This window comes from Pholis gunnellus, assembly GCF_910591455.1.
Source record: "Pholis gunnellus genome assembly, chromosome: 10".
Taxonomy (NCBI): domain Eukaryota; kingdom Metazoa; phylum Chordata; class Actinopteri; order Perciformes; family Pholidae; genus Pholis; species Pholis gunnellus.
In genome coordinates, this window is record NC_136537.1 from 9,667,300 (window position 1) to 9,686,416 (window position 19,117).

Here is a 19,117-nt window from a genome sequence, read left to right on the forward strand (position 1 = left end):
ATAATCCCCATACGTGTGATTTAGTTTACTGAACCAAGCTGAGTGTTTTTCAAGGCTCAGGAAACCCTTGCAGGTGTTTCGAGTTAATTAGACGATTCAAGTGATTAGTTGAATACCCTACTAGTATACTTTTTCATGATATTCTAATATTTAGAGATAGGATATTTGAGTTTTCTTAAGCTGTAAGCCATAATCAGCAATATTAAAAGAATAAAAGGCTTGCAATATTTCAGTTGATTTGTAATGAATCCAGAATGCATGACATTTTTGTTTTTTTAATTGCATTACACAAAATAAAGAACTTTATCACAATATTCTAATTTTCTGAGACAGTCCTGTATATATACATAGGGTGGATGTTTTCTTTCCTATATAGCTAATGTGGACTACAAACTATATTTTGTTGTGCAACCCTATCGTACAATGACAAATAAAAACCTTGTAACCTTTTTGTAACAAGAAATGAATATTAAATAACAAAACATCAAAAAACAGTACATGCAAAAACATGCATTACTTAAATAATTGACCATGAGGGCTTAAGGGGTGTTGATTGAAGTCTTTCATGATTATCGGCACGGCATTTCTAAATTGATTATGTTACTTTTTTTCTGAACACTATCAATACATCTATATATTTTCATACAAACCACCAATGTACTGTAACATTATTGATCTAAATGTTTTCGCATAAAACTTCAAAATACTTACCAAGGAGGAACTGCTCCCACCAAAAGGTCTCGCATCATCATTGTCAAACACTAGTTCAACATTCGTACAGACCTGTGACGAGCAGCAGCAGATCTTTTGGTTGTGTAAGATTTGGCAGAAGTAGAAGAACATACTGTATCTATAAAATGTTCTCTAAAAGAGCCCTGAATGTTAAAGTCATTGTACGTGTGTGCATGAATTGCTGCTTGCAGCTATATTGAAAGGTGTAACAATTCCAATGTTGTTCATGCACTAAGCTAACACTGAGCTCTTGAATCCGCCAGCGTTTGAATCGAGGTATGAACAAGATTACAAGCATTGACAAAACAAAACCAGTTAAAATTTTCCGATGTGTTTATTTGAATTCAAGTTGAAGACACAGTGTTGCACAGTGCCAGGGTTTGCATAGATCTGATAAGAAGGTAAAACATGGCAGCTGACAGACTGTTTTTACACATTACAGATAAAACCAGGTCATCACCCCCAAGTGGTCAAATGGACCACGATTTTAAACAGTACCTCAGAGTAATTACAAAGGTATCACTGTAACACAGCATGGGACATGTAACATAGTCTTCTCAGATAGAGGAGTAACTTTATAGCATTTTGGTCATTAGGGAACTCCCACTGAACAGTTTCAGTAACATCGTCAGACGAACATGCAAAATGACTCAAATTGATGGTGACATTTTGATGTTTAACTGACACATGTAAATAAAACTATGGTGACATTTATTTATTTGTAATCAATGTGAAGTGATTTGAAATGTTGCCATGGACAAAGAGGAATTCATCGCTGATAGTAAGTGACAGAAACAGTGTGGGTTCAAATCACCTTAAAGTGATACATCACCAAAAATCTTCATCAAATACTCACCTTCTGCAGGCTTTTTAGAGTATTTGACACTAAAATGATTGCTCAAAGTGCAAGACAACAACCGTATAAAATCACTAAAAGAAAACTAATAACAAACTGACAAAACCATAACATTCCCTGCTACATGTCAGATATATGTCTCTCATCATAAGCGTACATTACAGCATGCATGTAGGGCTTTCACTGGTCCCATTTAGTCCAGTTAAAATCCCATTCTTATTCACACATAAGAAGGCTAAGCACTTCAATATTGGCATCTTTTCTTAATATAAGATATCCCTTTACAGCTGATGCTCTTAAAGAGACACCATGTCTAGTACATATCCTACATTGTAAACATGAATTGTCCTTTGCAAATAAATACTCCTGGAACAGTTTTTCAACACTGCTGCACACGTGGAACAACTTCACATTTCCATTAACTTGTGGGAAAATAACGTTTGCCGTTTCAAGTTGTGAAAGCAGACACATAGCGCTAATTTACAAAACACATATTAAGCATAAATCTTAAAAGATTTAAGACTTAAAATGTACTCATTGTGATATATACTATGACTTACTGTGATTCTAGCATTTCCCCTCAATGCACAAGTGTAAGTACACTGTAAACCACTCGGTGTCAAGTATACATCATATCCTACAGTTTCCTTGTCAGCTGCTAATATTGAAAAAGACAGTTTGCACAAGTCCATTATTGAATGTAAGTGGTGGACCCCAACGTCTCCCTGAGCTCTTAGTTTCTATAAGATAAAAAAAGAGAAGTTAACTAGGAGTTTGTACAGATTTACATTCGAAAACGGCACCAGATAAATTACCTGTTTGGCTTTTTCTGTCCAGCAGATGGAGCCAAAGCAGCTTTCCCTCTTTGCAGGGCGTTACTGGTCACCTGCAGGCCTTTCATTTGTTGCTGTTCCTGCATCCAAATAACAAATCAGACATTTCACACCCAGTAAACTACAACAAAATTGGTTTTATTGAAACACATACAAACATACTCACCCCTGATAGTCTGTTGACAGGACAAGGTGGTGGAGGTCTGTTTGGGGGTTCTGGTCGGGGCGTGGGTACTACTGACTGCTGTGGGTGGGTTTTGGCATCCAGGAAAGGTAAAGGTGGGCGTCCTGAAGGTGGTGGAGGGGCCTGTTTTCGTCGTTGCTCGGTGAGCTGAGCTGATTTAACCGAAGGTGGAGTGTAACCCTGAGGAGAGTATTGTCTGTCTACAGGCTGGATCTGGGGCTGAGGTGTCTGCTCTGCAGCATACGCAGGGACGGGAGGAGGCTTCACTGCCGGACGCACGATAGAATGCCTGGACCGAGATGAGCAAGATGGGCTCGGACGAGGAGAGGGCTTCCCCTGGGGAAGAAAGCAACCATAACAAAGTTCAGTGGTTTCCTCTAATATTCACAAACAATAGAGAATGGCAGTATTGTCTTGGTCGTAGTGGGCTTCTTTACCAGGTGGTCCGAGTCTTGTTTTTTAAGCAAGAATATCGGGTTTGCGTGACCGCTCACATGGCCCTCGGCCAGAGGCTTGCCCTCGACCGGGACCGAACAACTGAGGGTTAAAACACAAATACAAGAGTATTTTCACATCCACACAACATAGAAAGTAAATTGTGAGCAAACTGCTCTTCACTATAATGTAGAAGATTGGTATTTTACCCTCCTGAATACCATACCTTGACACTGGAGGTGGAACAGAGGTTTTCAGTGGGTGGAGTTTATGTCTGTAGCAGCACCAGAGTCCAACAGCAGACAAAACCACAAAGAGAACCAGGGGAAGGACCACCAGGACTGGAAGGAGATTGCCTGTTGGCAATAGAACATTAGACAATAGTCAGAAAATTACAGAATTTCAAAGACATATTCTGAACTGTCAGTATATGAAAAAAGTGTCTCACTGTGGCTGATGACAGGTCCACTGTTTACACTCCCACCTGACCCCTTCTGGTCACACAGAGGAGGAGCCCAGCCCGCCTCACAGTGGCAGTTATGATTGTTGTTGCACAGCTGGCGAAAGAACACATTACACATTAAAATTACAATAAAAAATGTTTTATTTATTACATTGACATGCAGGTTTAGAAATGAATGACACTTAAGTACACTAGAGAGGTACGTTAAAATAATTTCAATTGGAAAAAAAGTCCAAGGTTCAGTGGTGACATGTAATTAAGAGCATTCAGGTATAAAGAAATGAAATTGTTTTTTTACTTGCATTTGAGAGAGAAATAATGTCCTTTTTATTCAAGTTATTTTTTTCTGATAATACTTCTGTACTTTTACTTTGAGCAAGATTTAGAAAGCATGACTTTTAATTGTACTGGGGTATTTCTACCTTCATATATTGCTACTTTGATTAAGTAAAAGATCGAAATACTTCTTGCACGACTGCAAAGCTTTTTTTATATTAGTGGGCTGGCAGCCAAATCTTCCAGCACTCTTTGGAAATTAATCCTCCCAGCATCCTTCCTCACACACACACACACACACACACACACACACACACACACACACACACACACACACACACACACACACACACACACACACACACACACACACACACACACACACACACACACACACACACACACAGAAACTTACCCCGTGTCCATGGCACTTGGCATTGCACTCATCAGCTCTGAGGAAAGATGCATTGCGGCATTCTCCATTGAAGCAAATCTGTTGAAAGGAGTGGTGCGAGGATGAGAGTCAGTGAAGAGGTTAAAGAGTAGTTCCTATAAGTGGTACCGTTTTTCTTTATGAACATCACAAAGACTGGAGCCACAAAGTTAGTAAATAACAACAATTAAATGTGGTAATAGACAAACCAACATCTCAAACAGAGATCTAAAGCATGCTCTCTGCCACAACAGTAAATTCTAATTATTAAATCTCACTGAGTCAACACCACACTTGGTGCCCGTCATGACCAGGCCCGGGTCCAGTGTGTCACCCTGCCCCTCCTCGTCCCCCTGCCCAGGCTTGTACACGTGTGTTCCCATACACTGGATCTTCTTGTTGCCCACGCTGACGGTGGTTTTTATGCCCACAGCGCTGTTCTGAATGGGCTTGGAGGCTGAGGTTAAACACTGGATTTTCCCACATTGAGCATCCCTGGCAGAGACAATAAAAAAGGTTATCATCAGTTTGGTGAGACTGGGCATTCTCAGGAAATGTAGAGGAACGGAAATGTGATAGATGAGGTACATGAACCAAATCGTTGAGATCTTCACCTTTCCTTACAGCTCCTGTACTTCCCAAACAGATCTTTGCCACAGTTCCCGTACATGTCCCCAGCTTCGTTTACCTTCTGAAAACACAGGTCAGGAGCCGGGCGGCCATCTGTGGTCGGAGGAGAGAAAGTGCACAGAAACACATGAATAAGTCTGCACACACACACACACACATAAAATAACACACACATGCAGTAAATGTGTGCACAGTGTGTGATGTGACCACCCGATGGAGACCAGATGGCATCCCTTACTGTTCAGTGTTGCTCCTGTGGTACTACAAAGGCTCTCCAGGGAGGCTCTGTCGCAACGTGAATATGGACACTGTCCAATAACAACAACCTAAACCTGTGACCCACTGAGGCGTCATCTCTAACTCTACCCGGCATATCCACTTCAAACTGCATGTTTAACTGCTTTAAAGATCAAATATGAGATCGTTTGATGGCTGACATTTTGTGAATGTACATTAGTGATATTTATTTACTCACATTTAAACTGATTATCTATTTAAAATCTTTAAAAGCCATGAAAACTGAAGATAATAAAAATAATGTCCGATGTCAGTGTTACATATTCAAAATCTAACCACGTACAGTACATACAAATACACAATTTGTGTCGATGTCACATGCTGTCAGGACAGTAGGTGGCACAGTTTCTTTCAAAATGGGAATTAAATGGTCAATTCAATTTGTATATGGAATTTGTCTTAATTTGCAATAAGACTGCATTAGTTTTAGCTAGGTGTACCCAATAAAGTGGAAACTGAGTCATACACATGTATGAAATATGCTACATTTACAATGCTGTATACGCTGCATGTGATCAAAATATGCATACCCCCTTTTGGGACAAAGGATTAATAGATTATAAGCATTCAGTTTACCCACCTCGTCCCCAGAGGGAGCGACACTGCTGCTCCAGGTTCAGACACATGCCGGTGTAACAGTAGGCCTGCCCGCCTGCACACGACGTACCGTCCACCAAGTAGAAATTAGCAGGACAAGACTCCTCCTTCCCATCGCAGTACTCTGGCAGGTCACACGAGCCAGAGGGAGGGCGGCACAGCGCACCTGGGCTTTTCAACTGGACGGAGAGGAAGAGGAGGAAGAATGGTTAGGAAACACACTGAAGAGGACGACGACAAGAGATATGAAGACAGAATTAGAGCTATAACTCAATTGCTAAAATGTTCATCACATAGTGAGAATTAGCCCAGGGGACACATCCATCAGGGGATGATCATCAGATTCAGATGACCGTGAATGTTAGATGAATGTTAGTACCTTGCAGTTATGACAGCAGACGCCATGGGCACACTCAGCTCCAGCTTTCAGAGTGCAGTTGTTGGCGTTACAGCAGGGACTTGTACATTCCTGCACAAAGAGTGTAGAGTCAGGAGTCCTGGCAAAAACATACAAAGAAATATGTGTGGCAACATTCAAGAGACACAACACACCTCTTCTTCTCCACAGTCACATTCTTCTCCATCCTCCAGGTAACCGTTGCCGCAGCGCTGCCCTCCATACATGGATCTAGTGTTTGGCAGGTTGAAGAGACACTTCCCTCCTCCAGAGTTCAGGTAGCTCTTCAGCTCCTTCAGGTTGCAACCAGTGAACACACGTGGAAATGGATGCCTGGTTCGTGACAAGGAAGACGCGCACAAACACATTATGCTAACTTTATTGTAATCAAATGTCATCTTTCAAATCTTCAGTTTTTCTCTTCCATATTAGTTTAATAGCGGCCATTCGTTTGGTTGTAGGACACTTGCGTATCGTACCCAGTAGCAGCAGCCATGATACAACCTCCGTCTTCGGCCTTCGCCTGGCAGCAGCCTGCACTGTCGTGGCTCATGCCGAAGTTGTGGCCCATCTCATGTGCCATGGTGGCAGCCACACCCACAGCTGACTCGGAGTGGTCCTATTTAAAAAAGAAGGGTAACAGATTACTTAAAGATCTGTAAAAAAAAACGTCAATTCTTTAGGTGGGTGGGTACAAAGTTATTCATTTCTCATTGCAATTTGGAGAAATATCGCTGGATACATTCTGGTGTTCCACAACTCTAACCTAAAATACGAGGCTAATCATGTACGTTATTTTTGACAAGGTGAAAACATACTAGAGTATTACGTTATATTAATCTGGGATACACTTTGGGTTTTTAAATGTTTTCCCCACAAGTACATTGGGCTGACAATTTGGGGTTCATGTCTTGCTCAAGTCTACGTCAACACACGGACAGGAGGAGCTGGAGATCAAACTACCAACCCTACGATTACTGTCTGATCCATTGTACCACCTGAGTTACAGCCACCCCATCAAACGTTTGTTTAGACTCTTGTCTCTCACCGTGTTCACTCCACCGGACTGGTAGTCGGAGCACATGGCTTTGAGAGGTGCCAGCCCGATGGTGGTGCCTTGGAAGCCCCTCCCCCTGGAGACACAAAACGCCACCGGTGATTAGTTCCAGCTGGACAACGGCCCACAGGGATACAACCGGTGATAGTTATTGCCTCACACAATGAAGATAGAATCAATTGAGAGATCCCCCCCCCATGGGACAAGAGGCTAAGAGGAGATAGGTGGGACACTAGCGTTGGACAGGGTGCAGAATGACAAATGGGAAGATTAGTGGGAGAGAGAAACACTGACGTGATGAGCTGAGCGTTGTCGTTGGGGAGCGTGCGGAGCTGTTTGCCTCTCCAGGACAGGAATGCTGCCAGAGTGCTGTGAGGGTTGTCTGAAACGCTGATCATGTCCTGGCTGGTCCACACCTCCAGACCGATCAACGCAACACGGATGCTCAAGGCCTTGTAGTACTGCGGGTGTGGAGAGGAAACGTCACAGAGAATTTGACTTGTCTCTACTCAATATGGGTGAGATGAATCTGTCGTGATTGTGGTTTTCATGTTCTGCAGCAGATGCTACCTTGTCAACCAAGTTGGCCGCCTCCAGTAATTTCACTTTGGTCTTCTGGAGACTACTCCCATGCTTCTCAAACTGCAAACGACATAAACCACATAGTACACAGAAATAGACACACCCACACTTCTTCCTAAACCTCAAACGGGGACTTGAGACGACAAACAGGATGTGATTCAGATCTTTACATTTACAACACCTTACTCTAAATAGAGTGATGGTGCAATTTACTGACATATTCTATATTTAGGTACATTATAATACCGAAATAAACATTTTATGCTGCATTTAAATAGCTCATTACAGCTACACAGCCGACATTGGGCGAGAGGCGGGGTACGCCACAGGGCTGACTCATAGAGAGACAGACAACCATTCACACCTATCTACAGCGTGTTGCTATCTTGATCTCATGATACCTGTCCTTCCACATGTAATGCTGTCATCATTTTCATTTCCTGCCTTATTAAAATGTGGCCAAATCCACAACCGTGTCCTCACCTCAGCCTTGTCTGCCACTATCAGCAGCTCCACGTACTTCATGTTCTGGCTCAGGTCTCTTTTCTCCTGAAAACGGAGACAAAATTGTCATGATTTGTGTAAAACTTGCAAAGGATTTGGGTTGCAGGTGATTTTGTCCACTGCGCTGTCCCAACTCACCCTCGCGCTCCGCGATGACATCATTCCATGGATGAAGTCGTTGAGCCCCTCCTCCTGCTCCCCGTTGCCACGGTGATGCAGGCAGCTACCTCCGGGTAGATGGAGACTCTCGGCTCTGAACACAGCGTGCTGCTGTGCACCCGTGGAAACAGGAAGAGGCTCTATCAGGTAGCTGACGCTTGTGTTCAGAGAAATCAGTCCCCTGGGGAAACAAGACACTGCTGATGGTTCCATCCAATCATAGCTCGAGGAAATCAATGTGGATCGATGATCCTGTCTGTGTGTTTGCACAGTGTGGCATACTGGTAAATCTATAGCAAATATTGTAAATAAATCTTAAAAAACATGAGATTAAATGTAATTTCCAACAGCAATCCTTCATTGGGATTCTTTATATTTGGCTGTGGTGGTTTTACGGATGGGTGGAGCAGAACGAAGTGGCTAAAGCTATTTACTGCTGTTTATAAATGAAAATCAGCTGGGGCAGACAGAGCAGTACACAATCTTTTGGCTTCTTCACAAAACCCTTCATAAACGCAGATGTCTATACACAAACACGCGAGCATGCACGCAGCAGCAGGTCAAGCAGCTGTAGCAAACATCTGGAGAGGTCGGACGCCCACATATCAGTGTCCCTCTATGCAGCGTTTGCATTTCTCCAGAGAATCTACATTAGTAGGAAGACGTATTCATTCAGTCGTCCCCCAGATGCAGAGCACTGAACCCACGGGAACACACATGTGGCTACGATTTCTGTCAGTGCTTTCCAGTTCCTCCACTGCTGCCGGTGTTTCTAGCAGGAAGGCTCAGCTGCCTTGGATCGACACCAGCAGAAAACACAGGATCTCCATTCTGAGCTGTACTCAATGAACCGGCTCCCGAGCAAATGACCTACTAACCTACTGGACTGCTCAAGGCACTGCACATAACTGTTTCCTGTTACCTTATCTACTAAGCCATGGCTTGATCACAGGCTGGACCGATGTGCAGGCTTTGGTTCTTTTCATCTACAAAATCCTGTTCACAGACAATCTGAGGATTCTCTCCGAGAGCTCTTAACTTGCCCTCAAACATTCATAATTAGGATTCCCAGCTTAGGGAAAGAGTCTGATATATGCATTCTTTGTACTGATCTTAATATGGCAATAACCTGATTTCTTAAAGGTTGTGTTTAGGAGAAACCTGGTTTCTGTAACCGGGGAAGGGGAATATCAGCTAGATTTATTATGAAGAAAGAGTTTCTAATCAGCTTTTTACATGTATGAATGTGGACGATAGTGATGTTCAGAGCTGTGAAAATGGCACTGATATTTGGACAAATTTCGGCATTTATTTTGGCAAGTTGACCAAAATAGAAAATGTTGAACAGTAACGTATGTATTATTAATATTTTTTTTATCAATGACTTAGAAAATAGTAAGAAAATTACAATGTATCCATTAATTATGTTTTGCTGGCCCAAAATGAAAAGAACGGAGGCAGTAAAATTAGCATTAATGGAGCTAAAAGCTTTCATTCATTGAGCGAGTGCTGCCAACACATCGTTAGTAAGATCAATCACAAATACCTTCCCTCCATGATTTATTCTGCAGCACTAACTCCCGGCCTATGCGTATTGGGAAAACTTTCTTCTTGGCTCCGTTTCTTGCGGCTAACGCTGAAGCTACAGAGAGTCCTCCTCCCTGCTCTTAACTCCAGGAGCCGTCTTAAAGAACAGCTTTTTACTTTTAGAGGGATTTAGTCTTATGGGACACTTCTTAGAATTCTAAGAAATGGCTTTCACCATTGGGACCAACTCTAAATATTTGAAAATTGTATGAAAACAGCCCGTGGTGGAGTTTCACTTACCTGAGTCCTGAGCATGTGCTAACAGCAACACTTGAGCCTTTCATGCCCAGAACCTCGCCATGGTAGAAACAGTGTCCCTGCAACACAAAAACAATTAAAGCTCAACACACGCACAGTGATAAGAGAGACGGTCATTCAACCAGAAGACCTCGTTATGTAAGCATGAAATGTAATATTTTATGACCATAACGCTTGTTATTCTCCTGCCATAGGATTTGATAAACTGCATTTGTATCCATTTCTCTTCTATGATCACGTACAGCTCCCCGCTGCATTTTAAGAGCATCAAACTGTCTCGTAGACTTACAGTGCTGGCAGGAGAGGAGGACCTGCGGGCTCCATCGGGAGTGTACCATATTTCCTGATATCCAGGGGCCAACAGCTGCCTGGTGGAAGATGGCACACAACTCAGAGGCAATTTGCAAGAGAATATATGTAGCGTCTAACGTTCAATCTCCTGAAACAGCAGCAATATGGTGGAACAACGGTGAAAAGTGAGTAAAAGCTGGGGCAAACAGAGGAGATAGAAGAAGACAGATTCTCTCCAGCAGCCCACAGCTCATAAAAAATTCACTCTGACGGAGACAAAACCAGACCGCTTTAAAGATTTAGACAAAGATTCTTTGCAGAAATACGAGGAATAAAGTGGAAAAGTTTTGGGACTGGAACTAAATCCATATGTACCTTTCCCAAATTACCCTTTTTACTTTCTGTAGAGTATCGCTCAAGTAAGAGATGGTAACTTCCCCATGCTGAGAGTAGATTTGATGGTATGTCCAGACTGCATTGGTTTGACAGGGCTATTATTTACAAAAGTCCAAAGTTTCTTTCCTCCATTACTGGAATTTCTCCATTAGTATACAATACAGACTGCGCAGGAGAGGCTGATAAATCAGGGAAACATACACATACCGAGAGAAACATCAATATCATAGTGGAAAAACATTACATTCCTCTTACTCTCCATCTGTGTATGTGATTGAGTGAGTGTCTTCAGACTCGGGCCGTTTCTGTCAAACTTCTGTCAACCTACCGGCCCAATATTTACATCTCGTACAGATGCTTGTTTTCCTGTCTTTCTCCTTCCAGCTCTGTCTCAATCCATTCTTCCTGTTTTCATTCATAAACTCTGCCTGCCTCACAGCTGGTTTTCTTTTGCTCCACATTGCTAAATCTCCCCCTACGGTCAAACTCAGATGCATCAAACAGCCTGTAACGGCAATGGAATCAAGCTCTAGGGAAACCTACAAGTATCTGCTGGTGCTGATCGAAAGACTGGACTTGACTTAAGTCTCAAATAAACACAGACAGACCCCAAGATGTCCCACTCAGATCTTATTATTCATCACGTATCTGCACCCATTTTCCATTTTAGCCAGCTTGTGACTTCACCTCAGGGTAGTAGCTATGTATTCTGTTATTCCTTTTTTATATTTGCCAGATAGAATTAGTGAAAGTCAGTGGGAGGAAGTTAAATTAATAGTTCAACATGTTGGAAAACGCGCTAATAGGCTTTTCTTTTTGCAGAGTTAGATGAGAAGATCTATCCACTCTCATATCTGTCCATTAAATATAAGGCTACAGCCAGGAGCTGCCTAGCTTAGCTTAGCATAAAGAATGGGGGAAACATCAAGCCTGGCTCTGGTTTCAGTGACTGAAACTTTTTGTATGTATTAAAGAAATGATATATAATGTGTTAATTGATGAGCCTAAGGGGTGATTGCCGGATTTTTTTTTATTGTTGTAAAGAGCCTCTTTCACCCTGTTTGAAGTCTTTATGCTAAGCTAGGCTAATCAGCTGCTGTAGCTTCATATTCAGCACACAGACATGAGAGAGGTAGCGATCTTCTTATCTAACTCTCGACAAGTTAGCAAGTATAACTGTGTTTTCCAAAATGTCAAACTATTCCTTGAAAGGACGATGAAGACAAATGAAGGGAAGATGGGGATTTTTCTGTTCTCTTCCGTCAGATGCCCCGAAGGAGACAAGCCACTTGAAACAATGACAGCCTGTTGATGCAATCAGCCACAGAGCAATACAAAGACAGAAAACGTCTGCTTCATCCTTTAACAGATTACCACCCTGGGGTTGGGAGACTTAAAAATGATCAGTCAGCGGTAATTCATCCGGCTGACTCACCCTAAACTGGGTAACCCCCCGTATTGTGATTTGACCTTCTAACCGCATTTATATCTGGCCTTCCTCAAGTTTTCCTGCTTCTTCAACTGCCCGAATATTCCCATCATGCACTCTTCTCATCTGTGTAACCCTCTCTGTCGCTTTAAAAAGGCAGAATTAATGGCAGAGTGGCTGATGATTGATTGAGCTTTACCCGGCTGCTATATACAGGAAGGCTCCCTTCTTCCATGAGGAGACACATAATGACTCTTTCTCTCCTCCATTCTCCCCGATTCTCCCATGCCAGTCAGCAGCTGAGTACACCCATAGACTGTATAACATGCCACTATATGACATACTGTATAGACACAACATGCTATTAACAAAGCCATTGTCACTACTGAAAACATATAATGCCAGCTTAGTTTTGTCTTTTTCCCCCCATTACTAAAATGCTGATGAAAGGCTACTGTCTCTTCTGTGGAAGGTTAAACAGAGTTAATGCCTTCTCTGTTTAGGCAGTGAAAATAACTCCTTTGACATGACTTTTTAATGCCATAGCCACTGAACTTGTGCCAACTGGTGGTTTATTTAAACCGTAAAGAACCGACCGAATGAGAGCTGAAACAATGCATCTGTCATCCGGCAGAAACCACAGCAGGAACCACTCAAAATAACCTGCAGGTGCAGTAGTTTCAATTTGACTAACCAGTGTCTCCAGTTGTTTACAGTTTGATAAAAATATGAGGACAACTGCAATGCACATGCAGTTAAGCATGATGTCATTAGTTCATTGCTACAAAATGTTTTTATGTATGTAAGAATAGGAGCAATGTTGATCAGTGACAGTGGAGAAACGCTTGTTTTGACATGAAAAAGTGACATAATGCATCTTTTAACATTTGATCAAGATCAACCTTCCTGCTCAATGTCTTATTGCTGCTCTGCATGTGTGTATGCGTCAAAAAATGGTTGCGTCTTAGTTGCTTAGTTGTTGCTTCGTGTCACTTGCATGGCTAAATGTACCGAATAGTGGATATTGTTGCTGTACTAATGTACTAATGTTTTGCTGTTTCTTCTTGCTCTGCTTGAGAAAGCTTTTTTTGTTGCTCTTGCTATCTTTAGGGTGTCTGGTTGGAACCATTACCTTCCAAGTCTAGAATGAATAATTCACATATTTGCTGGTGATATCACTTTCATGTATGTAGGAGAAATATGAAGCGACAGTCAGCTAGCTTAGCAGAAAGACTTTGAACAAAGGGAAACAGCTATCCTGTCTCTAGCAACTCTGTCTAGAAGTACCTCTGAAGCTCATTGATTAACACCCTATATCTCATTTGCTAAAACAGAGATTTCACAAAGCCTATAATTCGGTTTTACGCGGGTTACGCAGAGGACTACTTCTTGGCCGGGTGCAGTGACGTCCGAGGATCTTGCTGTCACAGTGACGCTGCTGGCAGCCAGCTGAGACTCCAGCGAGTCACTGCGCCTGGCTAAGAAATAGTCTGGCACATAACCCCCTTTAACCCACACATTATTGTTTTTAGACGTTGGTGTTTTCATGGATTAAACAAACAATATATAGTTTTAATCAGCTTTAGAGGTGCTGTTAGGAGGAGTTGGCCGAGTTCCCCTGTTTCCAGTCTTAATGCTCAGCTAAGCTGCTGCCGGCTGTAGTTTCGTATTGACCGTACAGACTTAGAAGTCTGTCTCATCAAACTCTCCACAAAGAAAGTCAACCCTTGAGTCGAATTGCATTCTGTGAAATGCTGTGAAAGCTTTCAAATCAAGACTGCAAACATCTCTGTGCGATGGTGGGAGAGCTCCACAGAGTTTGGACTTAGTCCAGTGTCCAGACAGATGCTGTGATTGAGGAGCTCAATACTGGCTGAATCAGGACTGTCTGGGCAGTGAGGCTGAGACAAAGGCTTGGTTCAGCCTCATGAGGGGAGAGAAGGGGTGGGGGAGTAATGCTAATGTACTTGGGAGATAGTGAGGGGTTGGGGGGGGGGGGGGGAGAAGTGGACGTGGGGTAATGCATTAGGGTCAGTGGGTCGCATTCTCTCATAGGATCAGATGACATCACTGCACGCGGGTGGAGGGAGGGAGAAAGCTGACGCAAAGTCAAAGTACCACTCTGCAACGGATGATGAAGAGGCTTTTATTGCACAGGGAGGCCAATGTACTGTGGTGTGAAGCCCTTTGTGTGTGTGTGAGAGAGAGAAAGAGTGTTTCCCTAAAACACAGGCTAACACACTGGCCTACATTAAGACATCAAAGCAGACGGGACCGAGCCACTGTGAGACTAAACATAGAAACAAGGATAAGGCGAATGCATCCCTGCTCTCTGCTCGCCAGACCTGTGATCCATCAGGTCTGAGCTTCCAACCTTGTTTGTGTTCCTTTGGGCTGCTGCTGTGTGTGTGTGTACAAGTATGTTTGTATGTGTGTCGTCTGTCTGCGTGTGGCCTCGGTCTCCCAAACCCTGACCGCGGCGAACGTGTGGGAGATGCATATTTGCACTAGAGCCCTGGGGAATATCAGACGTGGTGAGGAAAGAAATGAGAAAGAATGGGGTGCACGCTTTCAGAGTGGACAGTGGAAGACGTACGAGGTGGGGACAATGATGTGCGCATTTCACAAGGGAGTGCTCAATTCAGGTTCATGCACTTTAGGGTGTGCAGGAAGGGCATTTAACAGAAGAACAGAGGAAAGTCGTGCAGAGGAGGAAGCAAGAGCATCCACACGATTCATATCTGAACCAAACGCACATTACTCACATCCAAACTGACCCCGACCGTCGCCACCTTCCTCTTTCCATGACTTCTCTCACCTCAACCCTTCTCCTCCGGTCCATCATTCATTTTCTTACACCGTCCCCTCCCCCGCTCACTCACTGTTTTTACATCCCTTTTCCTGCACTCCTGAGTCAGCACACTGGCCGCTGCCTGGCTCTTAACCAAATCAACCCTCTACAGGAGCACCTTAGCCTTTCATTAAGATAAAAGCTCAGGCAGACACACACAGCGATGCTCGTACAGGCCACACAAAAAAAAAAAAAGACCCACGCGCACACACATGCACGTTGACAAGAATGGCCGGGGAGGACATAAATGGATCGAGTGTGTGATCCAGCCACTGGGAGTACTGATGCCCACAAACATTCACGGCTTTGTCTGTCTCCAGATTTTGATTAAGTGATACATTAAGTGAAGAGTACTTGAGGTGAACTGGAATTAAAAGGGAGAGGGAGGGGGGAGGGGGGATGGATGTAAAATGCAGGAGAGTAAACAGAAAGACAAGATCAAGACCATCTCACAGCTGGGTTGGGTTCTCCCTTATCTGCTGACTGTTACAGCTGCAGGGGCAATGAGGACACGAGGGAGTAGCCAGGACACAAGAGACGGACACTGGCAGCATTTTCTCTGGCTTCTCTCCAAAATCAGACATCGATCTTCAGTGACACAAACGGCTTTCTTCTTCTTCTCCACATTAGGTCAACAGAGGATAAATACAAAAACAGTAACCCAGTCTGGGATTTGCTGTTTAGTCTTGGAGAGAGGGGAAACACTGGCTGGTGGCGGGGTGAATGGTAAACCTAAGACTTTTATAATGTGTCCTCAAAGAGAGACTCTTTCTTTGCATGCTGTAAAACTATTTTTTTCTGAGGGGCCGTGTGAAAATGATTGGGGTGGGGTGGGGGGGGGGGCTGAACTTCATAGTTCAATGTTTAAAAAAAGATTTAATTAAAGTCTCGACTCATAAACTTAAGATACGTTACCCAATTGAAAAGGGTGCCCAGTTAAAAACTTTGTATGTTAGTGGAACAGTAATTTTCATAATATCCACCAAATTGCACATTTTGTTTACCAAACATTACAGCCACTACATTTCTGGGCCAAAGAGCTACTGAACTTAACCGCTCTGTCAGTCACTGAATGAATGAACATGCACAGCCGAGAGCTTTGTGCAGTTCAAGGGAAGGCTGACATAAAATATAAATCTGGTAAAGATGTTGAAAGACCTGCACTTCTAAATAAATTCAGACTACCCTCCCTTTAGAAAAAGAGAAAAAACACATGACCCCTCCCCCCTTTCTTGACCCCCTCTTCCCCTAATACTGACTTTCGTACAGTCCCGAAGTGAATTGTGGCAAAAAAACATACAAGTACTTGAATGAAGCACAATAGAGTATTTAGATGATTTTTTTTTCTACATCAATAAAGCTCTCAGACACTTAAAGGATCAATGTCAAGGAAATGGAAATGTGTTTCTTTCATATGAAACTGTCTTCTTTAACTTTCTTTTTTTTTCATTCCCAACACTTTTGGTCCTTTATGACAATTAACAGTTTTATTTCTACAATTATTTTCCTTCTTTTTTTTTTTGTCTACCACAGTACTATATGTTATATTATATTTTATTCTATTTTATATATTTCATTCCAATACTTTAACTTCTCCACTATTGCATTATGTCTTATATTCTAATTTTTACTTGATTGATTGTGATTTTCTCTTTATACATATTGTATGAGCACTGTTGGAGGGAGCCTAAGGACAAACAATGTCACTGCCAATGACTGCTTCACTGTGGTGCACATGACTTTCCTCCTATTCTACGGTAAGTGTAGAAGTGATTGGCACGAGTGAAGAAATGTTAACAGCTTTCCTGTTTCAAGAAACCGTTGAGAAGTTGCACAAAACGGTTTCAAAATACATTTGTCTAGCTTACTTGGAATATTTTCTACTGCATCGGGTTTCCTCTTTTTTAGAACGATCTACAAATATTGATATCAGTTAACACCATCTCCATTTCCCGAAAAAAAACCCCGAAAAAGTTTCATCAAATCTATCTCAAACCAACTTTGACTTCCCTTGTCTCTGTCCCTCTCTTAACCACACACACACACACACACACGCACACGCACACGCACACACACACACACACACACAGTGTGTGATTGATTAAAATTCCTTGCCCAGGAGGAAATTTGACAGTGTGACCACCTGCTGGGGAGGGAGAGCGGGGGGGGGGGGGGGGGGGGGGGGGGGGGGGGGGGGGAGGTCCCTCAGGGGACGTTTAGTCAGACACAGTGGAGTCACGGTTTGTTAGTGTGCCTGTGAGTGAATGAGTGACAGAGAGAGAATACAGTTGATGGACTCCATTTACAATGTTCTTAAAAGCTTTCCTTTTCACTTGTGTGCTGGCTCAAATCCAAAAGTGATAAAACCACAGCTCTGTAGTCATCACAGACGTCGCCACTGCTCCAGTTCTCCCCGCCGTCCCACCCAGTGACCAGGCCGTCCATTAAACGAGCTAGATACTTCCCATCACCATCCCATTGTGGCTGGACAGGAACTGCTCCATCAGATTACAGGATGTCAGATGCAGACGCAAACGTCTCACTTCCTGTTTGCCCAAGGCACACGGATCGGGTGACAACCCTCGTGTCGTCAAAAAAAAAACATCACCCTCCTTCCCTCCCTTCATCCCCCTCTCTGCACCCACAAGGCCACTGACCTTATAAATGTACTCTGTGACAGCTAACATCTGGTCAAATACACGGGGCCAGTCGGCCCGTCTTTGGGGGCGTCTAAGAATACTGTACACAAGATCAGTGTTGGAGATGCTCAAACACTTCATTCAGTCACGTGCAAACAGGTTGATAGAGGTATACCTGCTCCTGGGAGCGCTCAATTGCACCGAAAGTTACCAGAGACATTACTACTTAAATCCTTTGTATGAAACACAAAGCAGCACTTAAATCACTCACTCATTTCTCTCCAGGTGTAGTTTGAGCTCCCGGCCCTCAGCTGAGATCACAACCTGAGCCTCTGCAGGATGCTGGAGGGGATCAGAAGAGATTGCAGGAAGTGGTCAATCAAAAGCGTACTTACATTACATAAGATTTTTTTTTTTAAATCAGTTTTCTTTTTTATTATTACAGATTCACCTCTTTGCCAGCAGACCTCCTGTGTCTGTGAGGATGCAGCCATGTGGGATAAGTAATCTCATAACTCTGTACGTGATCAAGGATGCTCCTCAGGGAACCCTGCTTATTTTCTCCTGATGAAAAAACAGAAAAAAAAGGAGGAAACATTTCAAATGACCAAGTTGTGTGTGTGGTCTGCAGCATGTGCACTTAAATGACCTTAAATTGATTTGGTTTTTTTTCACTTATGCATTGGATGATTCACTTTTAACAGAAAAAAAATAACATTGACATAATTATGCATGCCCAACAAGCACGTTGCATTTTGAAACTGGAACTACATTTCAACGCAATGCCGATCTCGTTTTCCCTGAGACATGCAGGCTACACATTCAATTTCGCTCCGGGGAAACGATCAGACTCACCGTTGTAAACAGCGCCTCCAGACAGAGCAGCAGCAGCAGCCTCGGCACAGTGGAGGAGAACCAGGAGACACAGGCACAGAGAGGGCTGCACGGCATCGGCAGGAGGAGGACGCGCTCCTGGACGCATTCTAACAACAAGCGGCTCCTGATGAATCTGCTACACTGAGACATAAATGTGCGGTTAACGAGCCTCGGGTTGTCTCAGACCAGATTGAGAGGACGCCGCCGGCGTGACATCGCGATAAGCCGCTGCTGCTCGTCTGAACGAGATGCCTGCGGAGTCCGCGGGGCGCTCATCTCTCTCGTTCTCAACCACTCCCCTTCATCATTATTACTCACACACACACACGCACGCACGCGGAGAGGGGACAGTGAG

At 43.3% G+C, this 19,117-nt stretch overlaps 1 protein-coding gene across 1 annotated transcript; it reads right to left on the minus strand.

Moving 5' to 3' along the window:
• Positions 1-1,100: 1,100 nt before the first annotated feature.
• Positions 1,101-18,868, minus strand: adam19b (ADAM metallopeptidase domain 19b; the record flags this gene model as incomplete). Its single annotated transcript, XM_079167432.1, has 23 exons — positions 1,101-2,328; positions 2,404-2,501; positions 2,588-2,941; positions 3,043-3,142; positions 3,267-3,396; positions 3,489-3,597; positions 4,195-4,272; positions 4,491-4,707; positions 4,827-4,935; positions 5,720-5,915; positions 6,116-6,205; positions 6,289-6,466; positions 6,613-6,752; positions 7,182-7,266; positions 7,485-7,651; positions 7,761-7,832; positions 8,256-8,321; positions 8,415-8,616; positions 10,263-10,339; positions 10,570-10,648; positions 18,158-18,228; positions 18,338-18,450; positions 18,742-18,868. 23 exons carry the CDS (start codon positions 18,866-18,868, stop codon positions 2,322-2,324), a joined length of 2,865 nt encoding a protein of 954 aa, XP_079023558.1. The 3' UTR covers positions 1,101-2,321.
• Between the last annotated feature and the right edge of the window lie 249 nt (positions 18,869-19,117).